The sequence below is a fragment of the Mauremys reevesii genome, unplaced genomic scaffold, assembly GCF_016161935.1.
Source record: "Mauremys reevesii isolate NIE-2019 unplaced genomic scaffold, ASM1616193v1 Contig1, whole genome shotgun sequence".
NCBI classification, from domain to species: domain Eukaryota; kingdom Metazoa; phylum Chordata; order Testudines; family Geoemydidae; genus Mauremys; species Mauremys reevesii.
The window spans coordinates 2,330,145-2,349,838 of NW_024100715.1; the positions used below are offsets into that span (position 1 = coordinate 2,330,145).

General features: G+C 51.7%; 1 protein-coding gene across 8 annotated transcripts in view; it reads right to left on the reverse strand.

Annotated features, from left to right (window-relative positions):
• Positions 1-4,592: 4,592 nt before the first annotated feature.
• Positions 4,593-19,694, reverse strand: part of LOC120392396 (C-type lectin domain family 2 member D-like) — a 33,523-nt gene continuing 18,421 nt past the window's right edge. For 5 of the 8 annotated variants that reach the window (XM_039517127.1, XM_039517126.1, XM_039517128.1 and 2 more), the window contains 5 exons: positions 17,635-17,709; positions 16,156-16,248; positions 11,428-11,612; positions 10,261-10,351; positions 6,434-7,933 (listed from right to left, as the gene is read on the reverse strand). In XM_039517127.1, the coding sequence (XP_039373061.1) occupies positions 7,668-7,933; positions 10,261-10,351; positions 11,428-11,612; positions 16,156-16,248; positions 17,635-17,671 (672 nt within the window). In that variant the 5' untranslated portion in view covers positions 17,672-17,709 and the 3' untranslated portion in view covers positions 6,434-7,667. Of the gene's footprint in view, positions 4,741-6,433; positions 7,934-10,241; positions 10,352-11,427; positions 11,613-16,155; positions 16,249-17,634; positions 17,710-17,790; positions 17,943-19,694 lie in introns of those variants that run through there. The other 3 variants (XM_039517131.1, XM_039517124.1, XM_039517125.1) reach the window with 3 other exon arrangements.

Sequence of the window (19,694 nt, forward strand, 5' to 3'; positions counted from 1 at the left end):
TGGAAAGGCCCCTGCACTGGTGAGGGGGATTTCTGGGGGATTCCCAAAGCAGGGGGGCCTTGACCCCTCCCCTCCAGCCCCTTTGCACCCCGACTCGGGCCCTCACTTTGCAAACAGCCATCGGACTCCTCTTCCCAGCCCTGCTGCCCTCTGCTCCCCCACCCGGCCCCATCCCGCTCCCTTAGCCCAGACCCACCCTGCCTGCTGCAAACCAGACCCCTTCTGCTGCCTGCCTTCCCCATGGAATGAGCCGCCTCCGTCCTTCCCCCAGCAAGCCTGGATCTCCCCTCCTGCCCCACCCCTCAAATCCAGGGGCCTCCCTCCCCCCATTCCCAGATCCACCCACCCCAGCGCTGCTGTTCCCAAAACAAGGGAGCCTCCTTCCCGCCATGCCGAGAGCCCCCCACCCTTCCCCAGCCCATCCGAGCAGAGCAGGGGAGGCTGCTAGCTGGGTGGGCTGGTTATGGCTGCGGCTCTCCCTGCATGAGGCCCCATAGGAAGGGAGGTGATCCAGCAAACCCACAATCGCCCGTCTGCTCTGTGCGGCCGCCCGGCTCCCATCCGCCACAGATGCCCCGGCCCTGCCTTCACTCGGGAACCCCCCACCCCGTCCCTTTCCCCTGGGATTGAGGGTGTGGCCCAGCACAGGTACATCCAGGCAGCTGGATGGAGACAAGCAGGCCCCAGGCTAATGGAGACAAGCAGGCCCCAGGCTAATGGAAATCACCCTGCGTCTTTGTGCATCCCGCTCCCCACACACCAGCACCCCACAATGTCCCATCCCCCCCAGGGCTCTGTACCCCCTCTCCCCCCCGCACTCGTTTCTTTACCTCTGGATGATCAATCACGCAAGGCGCCAACCTGCCAAGCTCCCCGGGGACAGGCCAGAGCTGAGCTGGGCGGTGATGCTGGAAGGTGCTGCCAGCACCCGGCTCTTTGCTCCCCAGCCCAACCCCGCCCTCCTGCAGCCGATCAGCTGCAGCTCCCCAGAGTCAGCCTGACCCAGAGAAACGCCCCCGAGCCGAGCGCTGCCCCCTGCTGGGCTGGGCCAATTCACCGCCCTGAACGCGCCTCTTCTCCCCCCTCGATCCGCTCCCCCAGGGTCCATAAGAACATATATAAGAACATAAGAAAGGCCGTACCAGGTCAGACCAAAGGTCCATCTAGCCCAGTATCTGTCTACCGACAGTGGCCAATGCCAGGTGCCCCTGAGGGAGTGAATCTAACAGGCAATGATCAAGTGATCTCTCTCCTGCCATCCATCTCCATCCTCTGACGAACAGAGGCTAGGGACACCATTCTTACCCATCCTGGCTAATAGCCATTTATGGACTTAGTCACCATGAATTTATCCAATCCCCTTTTAAACATTGTTATAGTCCTAGCCTTCACAACCTCCTCAGGTAAGGAGTTCCACAAGTTGACTGTGCGCTGCGTGAAGAAGAACTTCCTTTTATTTGTTTTAAACCTGCTGCCTATTAATTTCATTTGGTGACCCCTAGTTCTTGTATTATGGGAATAAGTAAATAACTTTTCCTTATCCACTTTCTCAACATCACTCCAACCCCCAGTCCCCTCCCGGGTGTTTCCCCCGCACCCCTGGGGGCTTGAAGGGGGTTTTCCCTCTTCTGCCTCCAGCAACCACATCCCTTTAAGAAATCCACTAACCCCCCCGCCCCCCACTTCCGCTGGACACAGGGCACCGCTTACCCCGATACCGAGCAGCTGCAGTGAGCTACCTGCATCGCACCTGCTCCGTGCAGTGACGACACTGCAGCATTTCAGCCTCTCCTGCGTTTATCTCCTGAGCCCGCCCACTCCTTCTCCCATTGGCTGTTCAGGATGCCGATCAGAGCGGTAATGGCAGAAGGGGGCAGCAGAGGAGGAGGAGGGGGAGAGCTGGATGGACAGAGCTGGTGATTAGCTCCGTATGATCTTGCTGGTCTCCGCTCGCCCCGCTGGGAAGCTGCTAACAGGGGAGGCTCTAGGAATTTGGCCACCCCAAGCAGTCATGCCTGGGGGAGGTGCTGGTCCCACGGCTCCGGTGGAGCATCCGCAGTCATGCCTGGGGGAGGTGCTGCTCCTGTGGCTCCGGTGGAGCATTCGCAGTCATGCCTGGGGCAGGTCTACCCGAGCCGCGGGACGAGCGGACCCTCCACAGTCATGCCTGCGGGAGGTCCGCCGAACCCGCCTGCTGCCCTGCCGGCAAAATGCCGCCCCACGCGCGCACTTGGGGCGCTGGGGTCTAGAGCCGGCCCTGCCCTTTAGGGTGTCAGATCTCGAAACCGTTATCTGCTAACAGCTTGTAATGTGTCCGTGGTGGGCGTGAGATTCAGCAGTACGTTCAGAGCTTGCATTCATGCCTGTTTCTTTATTGTGTGTATCTTCTAGACTAATACGTGGCCTGACTTCAACAGGCAGCTTTGCATATACACCCAGACTAATGTACGATCTTAATGCAGAGATTGCACACAGTGTATTGTATTTTCCTCATAAAACAAGTTATTTTTTCCATAGATGAATGATACAAAAGAGGGTGAAAATTGAAAAAAGAAAAAGAAAAATATTTTTTGTAAAACCCAGAAATTTTTCAGTAAAAATCAGTTTAAACTGAACACAAAGGGGCTTAAGTAGGACTCAGAAAATTGGGTTTCTATCCCTGTTTCAGCCCCCTCCCTGCTGCATAACCTTGGGCCCATCTCTTCCCCTCCCCCATCTTGTCTATTTGGATAATAAACTCTCCTGGGCAGGGACTGTGCTGTGTCTTTTGCTCTTTGCACGACAAAATAGCGTGTAGCATCCACACAGGCACAGGGGAGTTCCCAGTCACTGTGTTTACTGACTACACACCCACGTGCCAGGCTCAGCTACACACCCAGCGCCGCTCCGGCTGTGTCTGGCTCAGGACACAGTGAGCACCACTAACTGAGTCACTCCAAGCCCTGGCTTTTTAGGTCACAGAAAAACACCCTCAAAGGTAACAAAAGTTTCTCCCCAGCTCAGTGTTTTTATACCAGCCCTGCACTGAGATCACCCTTCCCCCAGCCCCTCCCTGCTGGCAGAGTCTGAGCAGCTGGTTTACAGCTTCCTGTCCCAGAGCAGCTGTAGGTACCTGAGCTGTTATTTAAATCATTCCCTCCCCACAGGTCACTGAGAGCCACAGGACAACAAACACCAGATCCGGCTGGTGTGTGTCAGTGTCGCTCCATTGGAATCAATGGGGCCAGATCTCCAACTGGGTGGCCACTCCTCCGTCCCAGACACCCAGCTGGTCTGAAGGAGAACTTAACCAGTTGTATCCTCCTTCCTGATTAGAGTACTGGCTGGGATCAAGTGACTGCCGTGGCTCTAGGCTGAGTTACTTGTAATTCTATTGCGTCTATTGCGGGACAGTCCAGGGGTCACCCAGAGAAGAGAAGCAGAACGACAGGGTCCCCTAGTCACTGTGAAACAGAAATAAGAAGATGCAAATGCTCCAAGCCCCATGGCTTTAAACCATTGGTTTGCAACCTTTCTTCATTTGCAGAGCCCTACAGCATTTCCAATGGAGGTGCGGACCCCTTTGTAAATTGTAGACATGGTCTGCGGATCCCCAGGGGTCCACGGAGCACAGGTTGAAAACCACTGTTTGTGGTAACAACAACCCTTTGTGGAGCCCTTAGACATCATCTACAAACCCTCAGGGGTCCCCCGAGCAGAGGTTGAAAACCACTGGCTTAGACAGTTAGAATGAAAGTCCAGCAACAATCTCCTCTCGTTGTTCTCTGGTTCTCTCCCTGACTGTTGTCTTACACTTAGATTGTAAACTCTTTGGGGCAGCTCTTTGTTATATGTTTGTATATTATTTATTTCTATTACAAATGACACTCAGCTTCTTTGGGAAATTGTGCAATGGTTTCATCCCAATTTGGGACAGAATTTTTGTTTTTAAATATCAAAAAATGTTGTGGGACGGGAAAACAGGCTGCCCTGTACAAGGCACTTCCCAAACATGGAAGGCACACTCTGTCCTGAGACTGTGAGCGATTCACAGCAGGGAATCTGTGTTAAGGGGAAGGGAAGCAAAACATGTAATTTATCTACACACGAATAGACCAGATCAAAACCTTGCCATCAAAACAGTTTTAAAACAGAAAATGCCTTTTTTAGAAAAATAAAATGTTTAGCCCCTTTCCTCCCTCCCCAATATCTTCATTTGGGTTGAATATCATTTCTTTCTCTTTGTTTGGACAAAAGATTTTGAAATGAAAAATTCTAAAGAAACCTCCCCCGCCCCCTACTTTCCGTCTCTCTTTAAAAACAATATTTTTCCCATACCCCTCTTTTGGCGTGGGAAAAAGATTTTTTAGAAGTGAGGGGAAGTAGGGTTGGTTGGTTTATTTTTCCTCCCACCACAACAAAGGTTTATTTACTTGTCTATTTTAAACACCAGAATACCCCAAATGGGAGGCCCGGCTTAAGCGGGAATTATTTGGGGGCAGGTCTCTGGCCTGTGTCATACAGGAGGTCAGACGACATGACCACCGCCGTCCCTTCTGGCCTTGGAATCTACGACTCGTGTTCAGTTTTCCGTTTGTGTTTTTTGTTTGCTTTTTGCTTTAGTTTCTGCTCCAAGTTCAGGACCCTCAAGTTTCCCTCATCCACCGTGGCAGCTCCCTTGCGACTCTTAGAGCAGATTTTCAGAGCAGCTCAGCTCACTGGATATGGCGTCAGTGAGCCAGACGCCGGACTGGTGCCTTTCTGGAAGATAGACGTTAGCCAAACACAAGTTATTGGACTGAATACAGGGGTAAGTGGGGGAAGTTCTCTGGCCCTCAGGAGCGGCTCTAGGAATTTGGCCGCCCCAAGCAGTCATGCCTGCGGGAGGTGCTGGTCCCGCGGCTCGGGTAGACCTCCCGCAGGCATGACTGTGAAGCGTCCGCTGGTCCCGCGGCTCCAGTGGACCTCCCGCAGCTGCGGAGGGTTCGCTGGTCCCGCGACTCCGGTGGAGCATCCGCAGGCATGCCTGCGGGAGGTCTACCCGAGCCGCGGGACCAGCGGACCCTCCGCAGTCATGCCTGCGGGAGGTCCGCTGGACCCGCCTGCCACCCTGCTGGCAAAATGCCGCCCCACGCGCGCGCTTGGCACGCTGGGGTCTAGAGCCGGCCCTGCTGGCCCGTGCTAGGCATAAGGCCAGACTAGATGATTTAATGGTCCCTTCTGGCCTTAATCTACATGAATCCATTGAAAACCTGGCCACTCATTTTGGTTCCTAACTGGGAGTCATTATGGGTTACTCTGGTATTTACACAGCCCAGGGGAAGTGACTAAACCCTTCCAGGAGCTCTCCCGACCCAAACAATCTTAGCTCAAAGCAATGAATTAAATGCAGATGATGAGAGATGCTCACTAAATATCTCCCATTCACAGTTTCTGTCAAAATTGTAAATGAATAAAATAAATAAAGGATGGCAAACAAGTCCTGGAGAAAACACTGTTAAAAATGTTTCTTGTCAAATTCTGATCAGATCTACTCAAAAACGCATAAAAAAATAAAGTTAATCAGAACAGCCATACGGGGTTAGACCTATGATCCATCCGGCACAGTGTCCTGTCTTCCCACAGTCGCTGGTGGCAATTGTTCCAGAGGGAATGACCAGAACAGGGCAATTGTCAAGTGATCCATCCCGTGTCATCCAGTCCCAGCTTCAAATGATGTCTCCAAGATCCACTGGCTACTTCTTACCCCGACTTTGGTTCAGTGTCTCTTCGGCCTTTTCCCAAGTGCATCCCACGGGTCTGTATCCTACACTCAGGGTCTCTGTCCCCCTGTAGTGGCTGCTGTTCACAAGGACAGGGCTGTTCACAAGTCTGGTTCTTTAGCGCAAAGAGTCGCTCCTGTGTCTGCAGAGGCAGCGATCCCAGGTTCACATCACAGCAGATACGCTGGGTTAACAGGGCTGCAGATACGCGGCTGCAGTGTAGAGACTTGCTAGCGAGACAGGTGGTTTTCTTCCCATCGCTACTGTAAATCCAGCTCCTGGCGAGACTGTAGAATTCTTTCCTGGACCAAGCGGTGTCTACAAGGGGGCTGAGGGAGCTTCACTACGTCTCTCAGGGCTGTGAAGTTTTCACACCCGAGCAAGGGATCTAGGTCCAGCTAAGTTTAAAGTGTAGAGAGACCAGGTGTGCTCTTTGCACACTAGTGTTCACTTCCCATCTAACCTGGATCCCACCTCCCTCACTGAGCAGCACAGAAAGGGCAGGTGAGGTCACAACTAGCGCTGGGCAAATCATGGATTTTTTCACTTTGTTGGAAGTTCCAACAAATCAAACAAAAATTAGTCTTAGAACTATTTTCTTTCAAAATTCTCATTGCATCGACAAGTAAAAAAAAATGTTTAAAAAAAGTTTCATTTTGACTTTTAAGGTTTAAAAACAAAATTAAAGGAAGTTATGAAACAAAAAGCCCAAACCAGCGAAGTTAAGTGTTCGGCTTTTTTTGGAGTTTGTTTTTAGGTGGTTTGTCTGCTAAATTGATTTGGCAAAATTGATAAACATTCTCATATTGTTTTGGTGTCACCAGATCTGCATTTTTGGCCAAAAATAAAAAAATTTTGTCAAAACATTTCACCCAGTTCAAGTTGCGACCAAAATTTATGGCCTTTAGATTTTGTTAATCCAGTTTTGTCAAACCCAAATATTCAAAAATCCCGCCCAAAATCATGACTTTTTAAAATACACAAATTGAGGTTTTTTTTTTTTTAACCTTTGTTAGGGGAGAGGAGGATCTGATTTTCAAACTTTTTTCTACAATCACGAAGGCTAGAAATAGTCTCATGTAATCACATGACTCCTGAGGCTAGAGATTTATGAAAACTCTCCAAATAAAAGCACATTCCAGTAGCAGAATCTGGCTTTAAACTAGTAATGGAGACCTAGACACTCAAAGATATTTAGGCTACAAGGAAACCTTTGAAGTTCCAGGCCTGAGTTCTTAGCTCTTCTGTCCCACATTCAACATCACTCAGGGGGATCCTCCCTTTAGAGCAACCTGTCCTTTCCGTCTCTTCTTTCTCCATCCTCCCCTGTCTGCTCTTTCCCCCCGTCTTTGTCACTCTCTTCCTTTCTCCCCTCTGCAGCTCCAAGCTCTCATCCACTAAAATGAGCTACAATTAATTTACGAATTAATGTCGTCATTTTAGTGTCAGGCCAGTTTCCATTGCGGAGGGCCAGCCCATCGTGGGAATGCTTGGGAATCCCCCAGGAGGAGCTGGAGTCTGTTGTGGAGGAAAGGGAGGTCTAGTTGTCCCTAATCTCCATGCTGCTGCCACAACCCTTACCAGGAAAAAACGGCGTAGAGGAAAAATAAGGAAGTTAGTGTCATCACTAAGTTCCAGAGTTAACACATCAATCAATTAAATGGGGCACTTGTCTGAGTTATTGTTTCAAGTTCTCTGCTGACTCAGGCTCTCTTTGATTTGCCAGGGTATATTCATAACCAACCAAGCTACAAACATACTCTTTTTTAAATAAAAGCAGGGATTCTTCATAATCTAAATAGCTTATTCACTTTAGGTATTAACGCAATATTAGATTTAAACCTCTAAAGCACCTGTTCAGTAGTACCATGGTAATGAAGTTATTCTGCAGTAGAGTTAGTGTTCTGAGCATTGAAAGATGGTTTTTCAGCAGAGATCTGGCGGGAGAAATGGTTGCAGAGGTAGGATGCTGCACAAGAGATGATGAATGTGTAAGTTCTGCATCCACTGAAGAGGCTGCATTGACCCTTTACGTGATCTTAGACATTGTGTCCCCTCCTGCAGCACTTGGCTTCCTTCTAGAGCAATCGTCCGGCCGCTTGCAGATGAAATGTCTCTCTGAGTAGCACCTGGAGCTGCTGACCCCATATTCATCCAGGTAGGCGCACTGCCCTTCCCCTCTGACCTGAAACCTGCAATGAGAAGCAGTGTGGGGTTATCAGATGCAGCCGGCTCCCGTTCCTGCTCACGTACGGAGAAGCGATGTGGTCCAGTGCTGTATGACGCAGGGGAACTGGGTTCTCAACCAGGCTTTGCTAATAATCAACCCTGAGCTAGTCACTTCTAGCTGTAAATGTCACAGTGGACGCTGAGCACCTGAAAATCAGGCTCACAGAGAACAGGAAACAGAGGTTGTGAAGTTTCTTGCAGGTCTTTCCAGTGTGTGAGGGGACATAGGCCTGGAAGGGAGCTCCTGGGTCACTGAGTCCAGCCCCCTGCTATGGCAGGCAACCCCGGCATATCATCCTGTTCACAGACTTCTCAGGCTCCGTGTTCTATCTAGTTAGGTGGGTCGCCCCACGGCTCCTACGGGGCGGCTGCTTCAGAACCTCCCTCCTCTGATGGGCAGAAACCTGCTAATTTCCAGCCCCAGATTAATTCCTGGCCAGTTTATCCCTGTGTGATCTTGTGCCAACATTGCCCTGTAGCTTCAGTAGCTCCTCTCCCGCCCAGGTGTCTACCCCCGAGGTATTTACAGAGCAATGAGATACCCTCTCCTCTTGCTAGGCTCAACCAGCCAAGCTCTTTCAGTCTCCTCGGATAAGAGAGACTCTCCATTCCCACAAGCATCCTAGCTGCACTTCTCTGCACCTGTTCCAGTCTGAGTGCGTCTTTCTTGAATACAGATAAACAGAACTGGATGCATTAGTTCAGCTAGACCAGAAATCAGGCAATACCTCAGGGTAAGCAAACCTCATAAGAACGGCCGTGCTGGGTCAGACCAATGGTCCATCTAGCCCAGTATCCTGTCTGCTGACAGTGGCCAATGCCAGGTGCTTCAGAGGGAATAAACAGAACAGGGCAATTATCAAGTGATCCTGTTGGCCACTCCCAGCTTCTGGCAAACAGAGCTAGGGACACTCAGAGCATGGGGTGGCTTCCCTGATCATCATGGTTAATAGCCATTGATGGACCTGTCCTCCCGCTTTCCCTCCAGACTCGCCTCTTCCAGCAACTTCCCCTCTTCCCACAATCCTTTTGCTGTCCCACCTGCCCCCACCCCACCACCATTATCTTCTCTCCCTGGGTCTCCCAAGCCCTCCCCCACACTTCCCATCCATTTCCTCTGCCTCCCCTTCTGCCCCAGGCAGCCAGAGCCCAGCTGTGCTCAGCAAGGCCCTAACGCGGCTACCGAGCTGCTCCCCCACTGAGCTGCCGCATCTTCTGCTGCATCCCGTAGCCATAGTGATTCCCCTCGGTGGGGTGTCACTGTGCACGGACAATGGGATGTGCTCGTGAATGCCTCAGGGGGGAACCGTTTAGACAGAAGTAGGTGGCAAATGGAATTTCCATCCTGAGGGAAATTCTCATGTTTTCGGACAGAAAGGTCAAAATATTTAAATTTCCCACAGAACAGAAATTCTCTTCCCCTCGTCCCCAAAAAATGCTTTAGGTTGACCCAAAATGAAACATTTTCATAAGACTGTGAGGCTGATGCCAGGCATCATGGGAATTGTAGTTGTTGGTTCTTCCACCCATGTTCTCTCCTATAGGTCCTGATTCCCATCTGGACCACATCTCCCATGATGCACGGCAGTGTCTTCCTACCACCAAAGTACCACATAAGAACATGCATGAGTGAAACACTGGGCTGTAGCCTACGAAAGCTTATGCTCAAATAAATTTGTTAGTCTCTAATGTGCCACAAGTTCTCCTGTTCTTTTTGCGGATACAGACTAACATAGCTGCTACACTGAAACCTGAAACACTGCAGTGCATCATGGGAGATGTTGTCTGGTCAAAGACCAGGGACAAATCGGACTGGAACTACAATTTCCCGTGATGTGCTGCAGCGGCCCCACAGGCAAACCAAAATGAAAATGTTTCAGTCTGAGTTCACTGAAAATAAGTCAATTTCTGCAATAAAAAAATCTCATCCAGTGACCTTTCCCTCCAGGAAATTTTTCTTTTGACACAATCAGATTTTCCATAAGGGAAAACTTTGAGTAGGAATTTTTCCAACCAGTCCCACTGGTGTCATCCACCGTTAACCAAGTGGGGCTCTCTGTCCTCCTCTGGTGCCTACGCTATGGCAGAGGTCTACAGGTCTCCTACAGGTGCAACCTCCCCAGAACTAGCCCTGTAGCTCAGGCAGTAGAGAATCAGGCTTTTAAGATCCTGAGGTCTCGCTTCCAATCCCGGTTCTCCACCCAGCCCAGGGTTTTGTTGCATTTCTCTGCACCCTAATACTGAGAGGGCGAATGAGGAAAAGGGACGCACAGGTTGTTGAATATGGTACCGTTGGTCCACTTCCAGGGCTGGCCCTCGCCTCGTTCCCTCTGAAGGCCAATCCAGTGGTCAGGGAGCCCTTTATAGTGCAGCGTGAAATCCTGTGGATAAGAACACACACATTATGTCCTTAGCTGTATTACAGCCGCCTTCACGGGGATCAGGGCCCCCACGCGCTGGGTGCTGCACACACAGAAAGCTGGTCCCTCACCCAAAGAGCTGCCAGTCAAACTGCACAGGGCAAAGGGGTTCATCCAAAATGACTTTTTGCACAGGAAAATGTATTTTAAAAACCCAAATACTTCCCCCTCTGCCCCTTTTCGTAACTGGGGGGTTTCCTCCCATTTTTTATTACAGTTTTGCAACTTTTGGGAATCACAGAACACAGGGCTGGAAGGGACCTCAAGAGATCATCAAGTTCAGCCCCCCGTGCTCAGGCAGGAGAAAACAGACCTAGACAATCACCTCCCGAATCTTACATACAACACTCCTGTTCATAGACCCCGGGATGAGATCAGCCTTTTTCTCAGCTGCATCCCATTGTCGAGTCATATTTAATCTGTGGTCCACTGTAACCTCCAGTCCCTTTTCAGCAGCACTACTGCCGAGCCAGGTATTCCCTATTTTGCCTTCATGCATTTGATTTTTCCTTCCTAGGTGAAGTACTTTCTACTTGTCTTTATTGCTGGTTAAATTATATAGACATAGATACTGTATATAAAAATGCGGCATATACTGTTGAGATGAAAATGTTCCTTTCTTTTTCAGGGTAACCTTTGCACTGGTTTTCTGCTGGGGAAAGGTTGGGAAATTGTTTTTTTGTTTGTTTGTTTTTAAGGTGGGTTTCCACAACTTTTTCCCCACATTTTTTATTTTTCCTCCCTTTTTCCAGTATAAAATGATGTGGGAAAAGGAAAAAAAGGGGGGGATTTTGGAGTTAAAAAGAAAACAAAAACCCAAACTGAAATGACATTTGAAGTTAAAAATTTGGGGGGGAGGAGAGAATCAACTTTTTTCTATTAAAAAATGTCAAATCCTGCCCCTGAATTTCCGTTTTATAACCAGCTCCGCAGGGGATTCAGTTCCTTGAATCTAGGAGCTGCGTTAGGCCTCCGGGGGGCGCCAGGCTCTGGCATGTCCCTAGCTGTGGTTATGAAGGTTTGTGTCTCTTCCTTACCAGCTCCGGCAGGGAATCAATGGAAGCCAGGGAGGCGTTGAGGGCAGAGCAGTGGCTCTGGCTGTTGTTCCAGTTCCCTTCAGTCTCTGAGAAGTAGTAGCATTTCCCTTGGTATCCCACCCAGCGGTCCGGACACGCAGCAGTGACGTGGGGTGGGCTGCGTGGGTAGGGGGGAGGCTTCCTGGCTGAAAATAAGCAAGTGGCACAGTGGTGAGAGATGGACCTATCTCTGCTGTCTCTCTCTGCGTGCGAATCCCGGCCAGAGAGGGCACTAAGACCCACTCGGCTCGGGCCTGGGTTGTCGTTTTGCAGAGATCCCAAGACCAGAAAGGACCAATCTCTTGTCTGACCTCCTGCATCACACAGGTCTTAGAACTGCCCCCAAATAATCCCTCGAGCGGAACTTTTACATCATCATCCCATCGTGATTTAAAAACTGTCAGTGATGGAGAATCCACCGCGCCCCTTGGTAAATCGTTCCGAGGGTGACTATCGCTCACTGTTAACAGCTGCTGCCTTATCCCCAGTCTGAGTTTGTCCAGCTTCAACTTCCAGCCATTGGATCCTTCTTGAATTGTGGACACCAGAACTGGACACGGATTCCAGCAGCGGTCGCAGCAGGGCCAAATCCAGAGGTAAAATAACCTCTCTATTCCTACTCGAATTTCCCGTTTATACATCCCAGGGTCGCATTAGAGCCTTTGGCCACCGCATCCCACTGGGAGCTCGTGTTCAGCGGATTATCCCCCATAACCCCCAACTCACGTTCTCCGTGGCTGGGCCATAGGCCGGCCTGTCACACACACTCGCCAAGGCCTTCCACTCAGGAGAGCGAAGCAGCCACTAAAACTGAGGGCAAAGGAGCCTAACAAGAGGGATGCGGGAAATGTTTTTCCCAACATCCTACAAAAATGTTCGAGGTTTCAGAGAATTTTCCCTTCCTCAGTCGGGGAGAAAAGTCAAACGTTTTCATGAACTGAAAAGCCAGAAACAATTTCAGTTTGGGCCAATGGAAACTTTTACCAGCCATGTGATTTCCCAATGCACAGACACATTAACTATGGGCAGAAATGGTGACACATGCTCTGTAGCAAAACAGCACGGGTGGATGGCTGGCACATGTGAAGAGATGCTGGATTTGTGCTTCCTGTATTCCGGGGCCATTCGGGGCCCTGACCTTCCCCGGTGTGACTTAGAGCAACCTCAGGGTTGCTCTAACTTACGCTCTGCTTCTCAGGCTGCCTGGGAAGCACAGAACAGCTGTAATGCAGCGTGCTCTGGCCACAACCCCAACCCATCCCCTACACTCTGGGTGCAGAGCCCATACACCAGCTTCACACCAGCTGGGGAGGCCCCCTGAATTGGGGGGATTCTCAGAGGGCTCTTTGGATCCACCTTGAGTCTCCAGAGTGGTGTCAAGTGGTCTAAGGATCCAGCCCAGAGTCTCCCACTCTCCACACAGTCCAACCCGACCCCTACAGCGGGTTCCTCCCTGTAGCCATTTCCTTGTGAAGGTCTGTTTGCCCAGTGAGGCCAAGCAGCCAGCCCCTCGCTCCAGCACTGACAGCTGTCACCGCACACTCCCTACCGCACGTGTCTTCTCTAAGGAATCCCGGGGGCTCTTCGGTTCCTGGGGGCAGGGCGCACACACCCCAACACACCCCTTTCCGCTGCGCCAGCGACACCCAGCCAGGAACGGGAAGAATCCGTTCAGCGCGACAGATTCTCTGTGTACTGTGAGTTTTATGGAGGAGCTTTGGCACGGAAAAGAAATTCAGAAATGCTCCCAAAGCCGCGAGAGACTGGCTGGGATCAGGGAACTGAATCCTCTGCCTGAGACTCCCAGTTGCATTTACACACAGTACGGCGGATGGGGGAGGAAGAACAATGATAAATGGATTGGAAACTATTTTAGAGACGCGCCGTGAGCCGTGGCCACACGTGGCACCCAAACCTACCACAATTTAAGGTGAGACTGGGTGTTGGATGACACATGGAGTGGGAGGCAGGGAGACCCACCCACTGCATCCCTACACTGCTACCCAGGCCTGGGATCTAGTGGGGCTGGTGCAACCACTAGGCAAACTAGGCGGTCGCCTAGGGCGCCAAGTGGTTTGGGGGTGTCCGGGATTTTCCTCCTTCCCCTCACGCAGAGTGTGGCACAGCTGATTGGGTGCCTGGGCCTGATTTAGCTGCTCCCATTGGCCTCCAGCAGGCAGAGTCCCTCTCCGGCCCCACCTCCAGCACGGCGTCGCCAGCACGCTGCGGGGGAGAGGCTGTGGGCTCCGCAGCCTGTTTGGTTTCGCGCCTTGTGGAGCCAGAGTCTGACGGGCCTGGGCCTCGTAACGGGAGTCCGGGGGGGGTTGTCCGGGGGGGGGGGAGGGTTGGATGAGTCGGGAGTTTGGGGGCTGTCAGGGGTGGGGAGGTTGGATGAGTCGGGAGTTTGGGGGCTGTCAGGGGCAGGGGCGGGTTGGATGAGTCAGGAGTTCGGGTGGGGAGCTGTCAGGGGCGGGGAGGGTTGGATGAGTCGGGAGTTCTGGTGGGGGCTGTCGGGGCAGGGGTGGGTTGGATGAGTCAGGAGTTTGGGGCTGTCAGGAGAGGACTGGATGAGTTAGGAGTCCTGGGGGCCCTCAAGGGGCAGGGGTAGAGAGAGGGATCAGAGCAGTCAGGGAGAAGGGGGAGGGTTGGATGGGTTGGCAGGAGGGGCAGGGGGCACAGCTGCTCCCCTCTAGCTGCTGCCCCCCTGCACCCCACCGGCTCCTCCCTGGCTGCGGCCCGCCGCTGACGCTCTGGCTCTCTGGTGCCTCCAGAAGGCGGCTTCTCCCTGCCAAGCTGCTGCAGCAGTTCAAGCCCGGGAAAGCCAGAGAGTGGACTTGGGGCGGGGGTCATCAGGGTGGGTAGGAGTGGGCTTGTCTTGCGGGGGGGCTGTGCACCGTCCAGGGGAGTTCAGGGGGCGGGGAGGGGGGAACCTGGTCTGAGGAGCAGCCCCTGGGGTCTATAAAGGCTCGTTGGGATTTGCCTCTCAATGAACCGATGTGCAGGGGAGGAGGTGGGGGCGCAAGGTGGAAGTTTTGCCTAGGGCACAAAATATCCTTGCACCGTCCCTGCTGGGCCCCCAAGATCTTCCCATACGAGAGAGACAGAGAGCATGCAAGGGAGCTTGCCAGAGAGCATGCAAGCACAACAAAAAATGTGCCAAGCCTGCCTGCACGACCACCGCAACTGACATGCGTGTAACGTCTCTATGGGACAGTGAGTGCCCAGAGTGCATTTTAACGGCAGCTCTGGTTTTCACCCCTAGCCTAAACCCAGTCCAAAACTCTGCACACCCTCAGTGCTCCCAGTGGCCTGGCCAGCCTGGAACACCACCCCTCTTTATACCAGTACACCATGGGGAGCAAGGAGGAAGCAGGAAAACAGGGGTGTGTATGGGGGTGGGGGGGTGCATCAAGGTGGAAGTTACAACTGCCTTGTGGCTGCTCCTGCTTACACCAGAGAACCAGACAGGGCCCTGCACAGCCCCAGAATGTGGGGAACACACAGGTGGCTTAACACCTGTCCCTGCCCGTGTGGGGGAATGGTCACTGAGAATGAGACCCGGGGTTGTTACAGCTCGTGCCACATCCCTTTACTCAGAGTCTAATGTCTCCATCTAGCCCTCCGTGATTGGCTGTAGCCCATTTCAACCTGGCTGTTAAAGAGACATTTCTTCCTTCAAGTACAAGTGCGGGAAAGGAAGTTTCAGGAGAACAAAAGCAGCCGTACTAGCCACTGTATTGTGCCAAGGATGCAGGGGTGTATTTAGCCGGGAATAACTGCCAGTGGAGGGTTGAAAGACCAGTGCGCTCCCAGCTTGCAGACACACCATCTACCACGGGACAGGTTTAACACCCGACCCCTGCAGCGAGTTCCTCCCTGTAGCCATTTCCTTGTGAAGGTCCGTTTGCCCAGTGAGGCCAAGCAGCCAGCCCCTCGCTCCAGCACTGACAGCTGTCACCGCACACTCCCTACCACACGTGTCTTCTCTAAGGAATCCCGGGAGCTCTTCGGTTCCTGGGGGCAGGGCGCACACACCCCAACACACCCCTTTCCGCTGCGCCAGCGACACCCAGCCAGGAACGGGAAGAATCCGTTCAGCGCGACAGATTCTCTGTGTCATGTGAGCTTTACGGAGGAGCTTTGGCACAGAAAAAACATTCAGAAATGCTCCCAAAGCCACAAGAGACTGGCTGGGATCAGGGAACTGAACCCTCTGCCTGAGACTCCCAGTTGCATTTACACACAGTACGGTGGATGAGGGAGGAAGAACAATGATAAATCGACTGGAAACTATTTTAGAGATGCGCTGTGAGCCGTGGCCACACGGTGGCACCCAAACCTACAACAATTTAAGGTGAGACTGGGTGTTGGATGACACAGGGAGTGGGATAGGGAGACCCACCCACTGCATCCCTACACCGCTACCCAGGCCTGGGATCTAGTGGGGCTGCTTCCGAGGGGGTAGGGAACAGGGTTGGTCCCTTCCTCTTTGGGGGAAAGGGTCTGGAGAGAGATTTCCCCTCTGAAAAGGGGAATGTCCTTCAACGGAGGAGTCAGACCAGGGCAAAGACGGGGTGAGAAGAGGCCGTGGGAAACGCAAGTGGGCACCGTGACCTTGGGGCTAAGACAAACAGCCAATGAAGAACCAGGAATGAGAATCAGCCGGGTTAGTAATGACCCTTCACTCACCCGCCAGTGCAATTACAGTGATGATCAAAGCTGTGATGACGACAGTAACGGTAATTGGGATCCATTTATCTTTAATGAGTTTTAGGCTGAACTCTGCAATAAAAAAAGATGAAAGGAGACAAAGGCGTTTCAATAGCAAATGCTGCCAGAGCGTGAAAATGGTCATGTTTTGCTAAGTGCTTCCACGAGTGGATAAATCTAGTGGATGATGATCAAGGGCATGGAACAGCTTCCATACGAGGAGAGACTACAAAGATTAGGGCCGTTCTGCTTAGAGAAGAGACGACTAAGCGGGGTAGGACAGCTTCCCACAACACAAACACCAGGGGTCACCGGATGAAATTAGCAGGAAGCAGGGTTAACACAAACAAGAGGAAATACTTTTTCACACAGCGCATAGTCCACCTGCCACGGGATGTGGTGATGGCCAAAAATAACTAGGTTCCAAACCAGAATGAGCTACGTTCCTGGAGGACAGATCCATCAATGGCCATTAGCCAAGGTGGGCAGGGACGCAACCCCTGCTCCTCTGACTGCCAGGAGCCAAGGCAGGGGTGGATCGCTCAGTAATTCCCCTGCCCTGTCCCCTCCCCGAAGCTCTGCTAGTGGCCACTGTAGCAGACGGGAGACGGGGCTAGACTGACCCTGCTCTGACCCGGTGTGGCAGCTCTTACGTTTACAACTTTCCCAAACAACTTAAAAATGTATTTTCAATAAAAATGTCACCAAAAGAGCAATGAAAAAGGCAAAAGCAAGAAACACCTTTGTTTCCACCAAAAATGAAAAAGCCGAACAACTCTGACAATTCTGGGTGAAAAAATTTGTTTTTCAGTTAAACAAACAAAGAGGTTCAAAAATGTCACTGAGCTCCCTTCACCGGCTTTGAAGGACCTTCTTACTTTCCAGATTGCCAGATCAGGGACCTTGCCGCCATGAGCTGGTTGAGTGGGAGAGAAATTTTCATGGTTGCCCAGAGTTACTGGGGCTAATTTGGGGGCTACCAGGATATCCCAGGACTTGCCTTTAGAAAGGGCATAAAATCATCAGCAGTAGAAATTGAACTCCTGATTTCTGGATTTAAAGGCACAAGCCATTACCACTTGAGCTAAAGGAACAGCACTTTAAGGAATTGTCTCTCCCTGTGGGTCTGTGCAGCCCCCGGCACAACGGGGCCCTGATCTCAGCTGGGGCAGGGACTGTCTCTCCCTGTGTGTCTGTGCAGCGCCTGGCACAATGGGGCGCACACAGTATTCCAGATTTTCAGCCTTTCACTCCACCAGTTCTCCTGTTGGCCATAGAGTCCTTCAGGGTAGAAAACACCCAAATTGCTAACGTAAACAACAAGCATGAACCAAAGAGCAACAAAAACTCCTTGTTTCCTGCCTTTATCCTCATAAAATAAAGGAGGCAACCCACCCACCCTCTGCCAATCACACTGCAGGCTCCCTTTTAATTAAGACCAAAGTATTTAGTATTTACTGGTATTGCTTGTTGCTTCAGCGCTCTCTCCTGCCATTTTCTGGACAATCAGCACCAAGACTGCTGTGTCGCCACCTACCAGGAAGGAACAGAGACGGTCACTCAGGGTGGGTTATTTTAATTACGCACTTCTTCTTTAAAGCCGTCAGAACGTACCATGTGCCAAATGCAACAGACGATGCCCAGTCCAACCTCTCACTGTGTCCATCAAGGTGTTTTCAGTGTATCCGTCACCATGTGAGACCCATGGTCATGGCTTCCCTTGGCCTTAATATCCTCAAATACCCAACAGTCCCCACCCCTCCTTCAAAGAGTCATAGATTTTAACGCCCGAAATCGGGCTGTCGATTAATTGCAGTTAACTCACGTGATTAACTCAAAAAATTAAACACGATTAAAAAAAATTGTGATAAATTTAGTGGGGTTTAGGACACACCCACTGATCAGAGAGATCTCCTGGGGCCCTTAATGTAATGGGGTGCACAGGGTTCCCCACACAAGGGGTTAGTAAGTAAGAGCAATGGGCCAGCGCTGCACATTCTCCTGCTCCAGCTACTGGCCTCTGGGCCACCAAATTCCCAACCTTCACTTACACCAACCACATGGCTACTTTCAAGGCATTAAAGAACGTGACCTCCTCTGGCACCAGGCCTTTAACTCAGGGGACATGCAGCATTTCCGTTCCACCTCAGCTTCAGTGGTGCGGGCTGCTGGGCAGGGCGAGTGAGACTTTGCACAGACACCTGGGAATGCAGACGGCTCTTGTCTGTCTCCCTCATTCCAGCCCTTAGTGCTGCAAGTTCTATCATCACCGTAGCTTCTGAGAATCTCCCATGTACTCGGTGCCAATGCACCTACAGTTAATATTATTAGCTACTTCTCTTGCAGAAGTGTCACAGGGCACCAACCAAGACTGGAGCCCCGTTGTGCAGGGTGCTGCACAGACACACACAGTGACAGTCACTACCCTAGCGAGATCAGGGCCCCGTTGTGCAGACAATCCCTGGCCCAAAGAGCTCACAATCTAACCACACAAAGGGCAGGAGGGGACTTGCTCAGCGTCACACCACAGTTTAGTGGCAGAACCAGGATTAGAACCCAGGTCTTCTGTCACCCACTCTGCTGCTCCGGGCACTAGACTCCAGCATGGCCGTGTTTCTTTGTTCTGATTAGCATGGGCCTGGCTGGGGCCTGACCTTGGCAAAATAACTTTTAGCTCACACCAAGTGAGCATATCCTGAGCGGAGAGGATGGTACAAAAACACGCAGATCCCTCAAGAGACGTCAGCACATGATCTCCTGAGTTCCCTTCCAACCCTGATATTCTATGATTCCCGAGAGATGGTGCAGGAACACGCCGACCCCTCGTACGACAAGGAGGGGACGACAGAATAACAGATCAGGATGTTTTGGCGGAACTAGAAGATACAAGGAGAAGGGTGGTAACTAACAATGTCTGTATCGATGCCTAAAAAGAAGACGCCGGAGGAGGGGTGACTTTTCGCTGATCTAGGGGACAGGATCCTGGCGCGCTGACTGAGCGGGTACCATTGTCCCGGGTATACATGTGTTAGTGTCCTTGTGGCTCCTACGGGACGCTAGCACTGTGGTGTGTCGACAATGGACCTGGCCAAGCGCCTTCGCCACTGAACCGAGCCCAGGGGCTTACGAATAACACACTGAACGAACACGCTGTGCTGTGAGCGGGAACAACGCTGCAGCATCGGCCGCGCCCCGCAGCGCGGACGACAGTCAGTCATCGAAAACGGCCAAATTCGCAGAAACAGCCGAGTATCAGGGACGCTGAAAATCAGGTTCTTTCCCCAGGTCAAAGGCCAGCAGGGCCTGTTAAAATCATCTCATTAACCACAGGCCAGAGACCCTCCCCTGCAGCACGTCCAGCATCCAGAACGGTGACTTGTTAAACAGAGCGTGTGTTTCAGGAAGACAGCGAATCTCGGCTTTGGAGAGCTGTTCTCATGATTGGGAAACAGGCATTCTTTCTGCAGCCGGATTTTCCCACCCTCAGCTTCCTTCTGTTGGCTCTGCTTTTGTCTGCT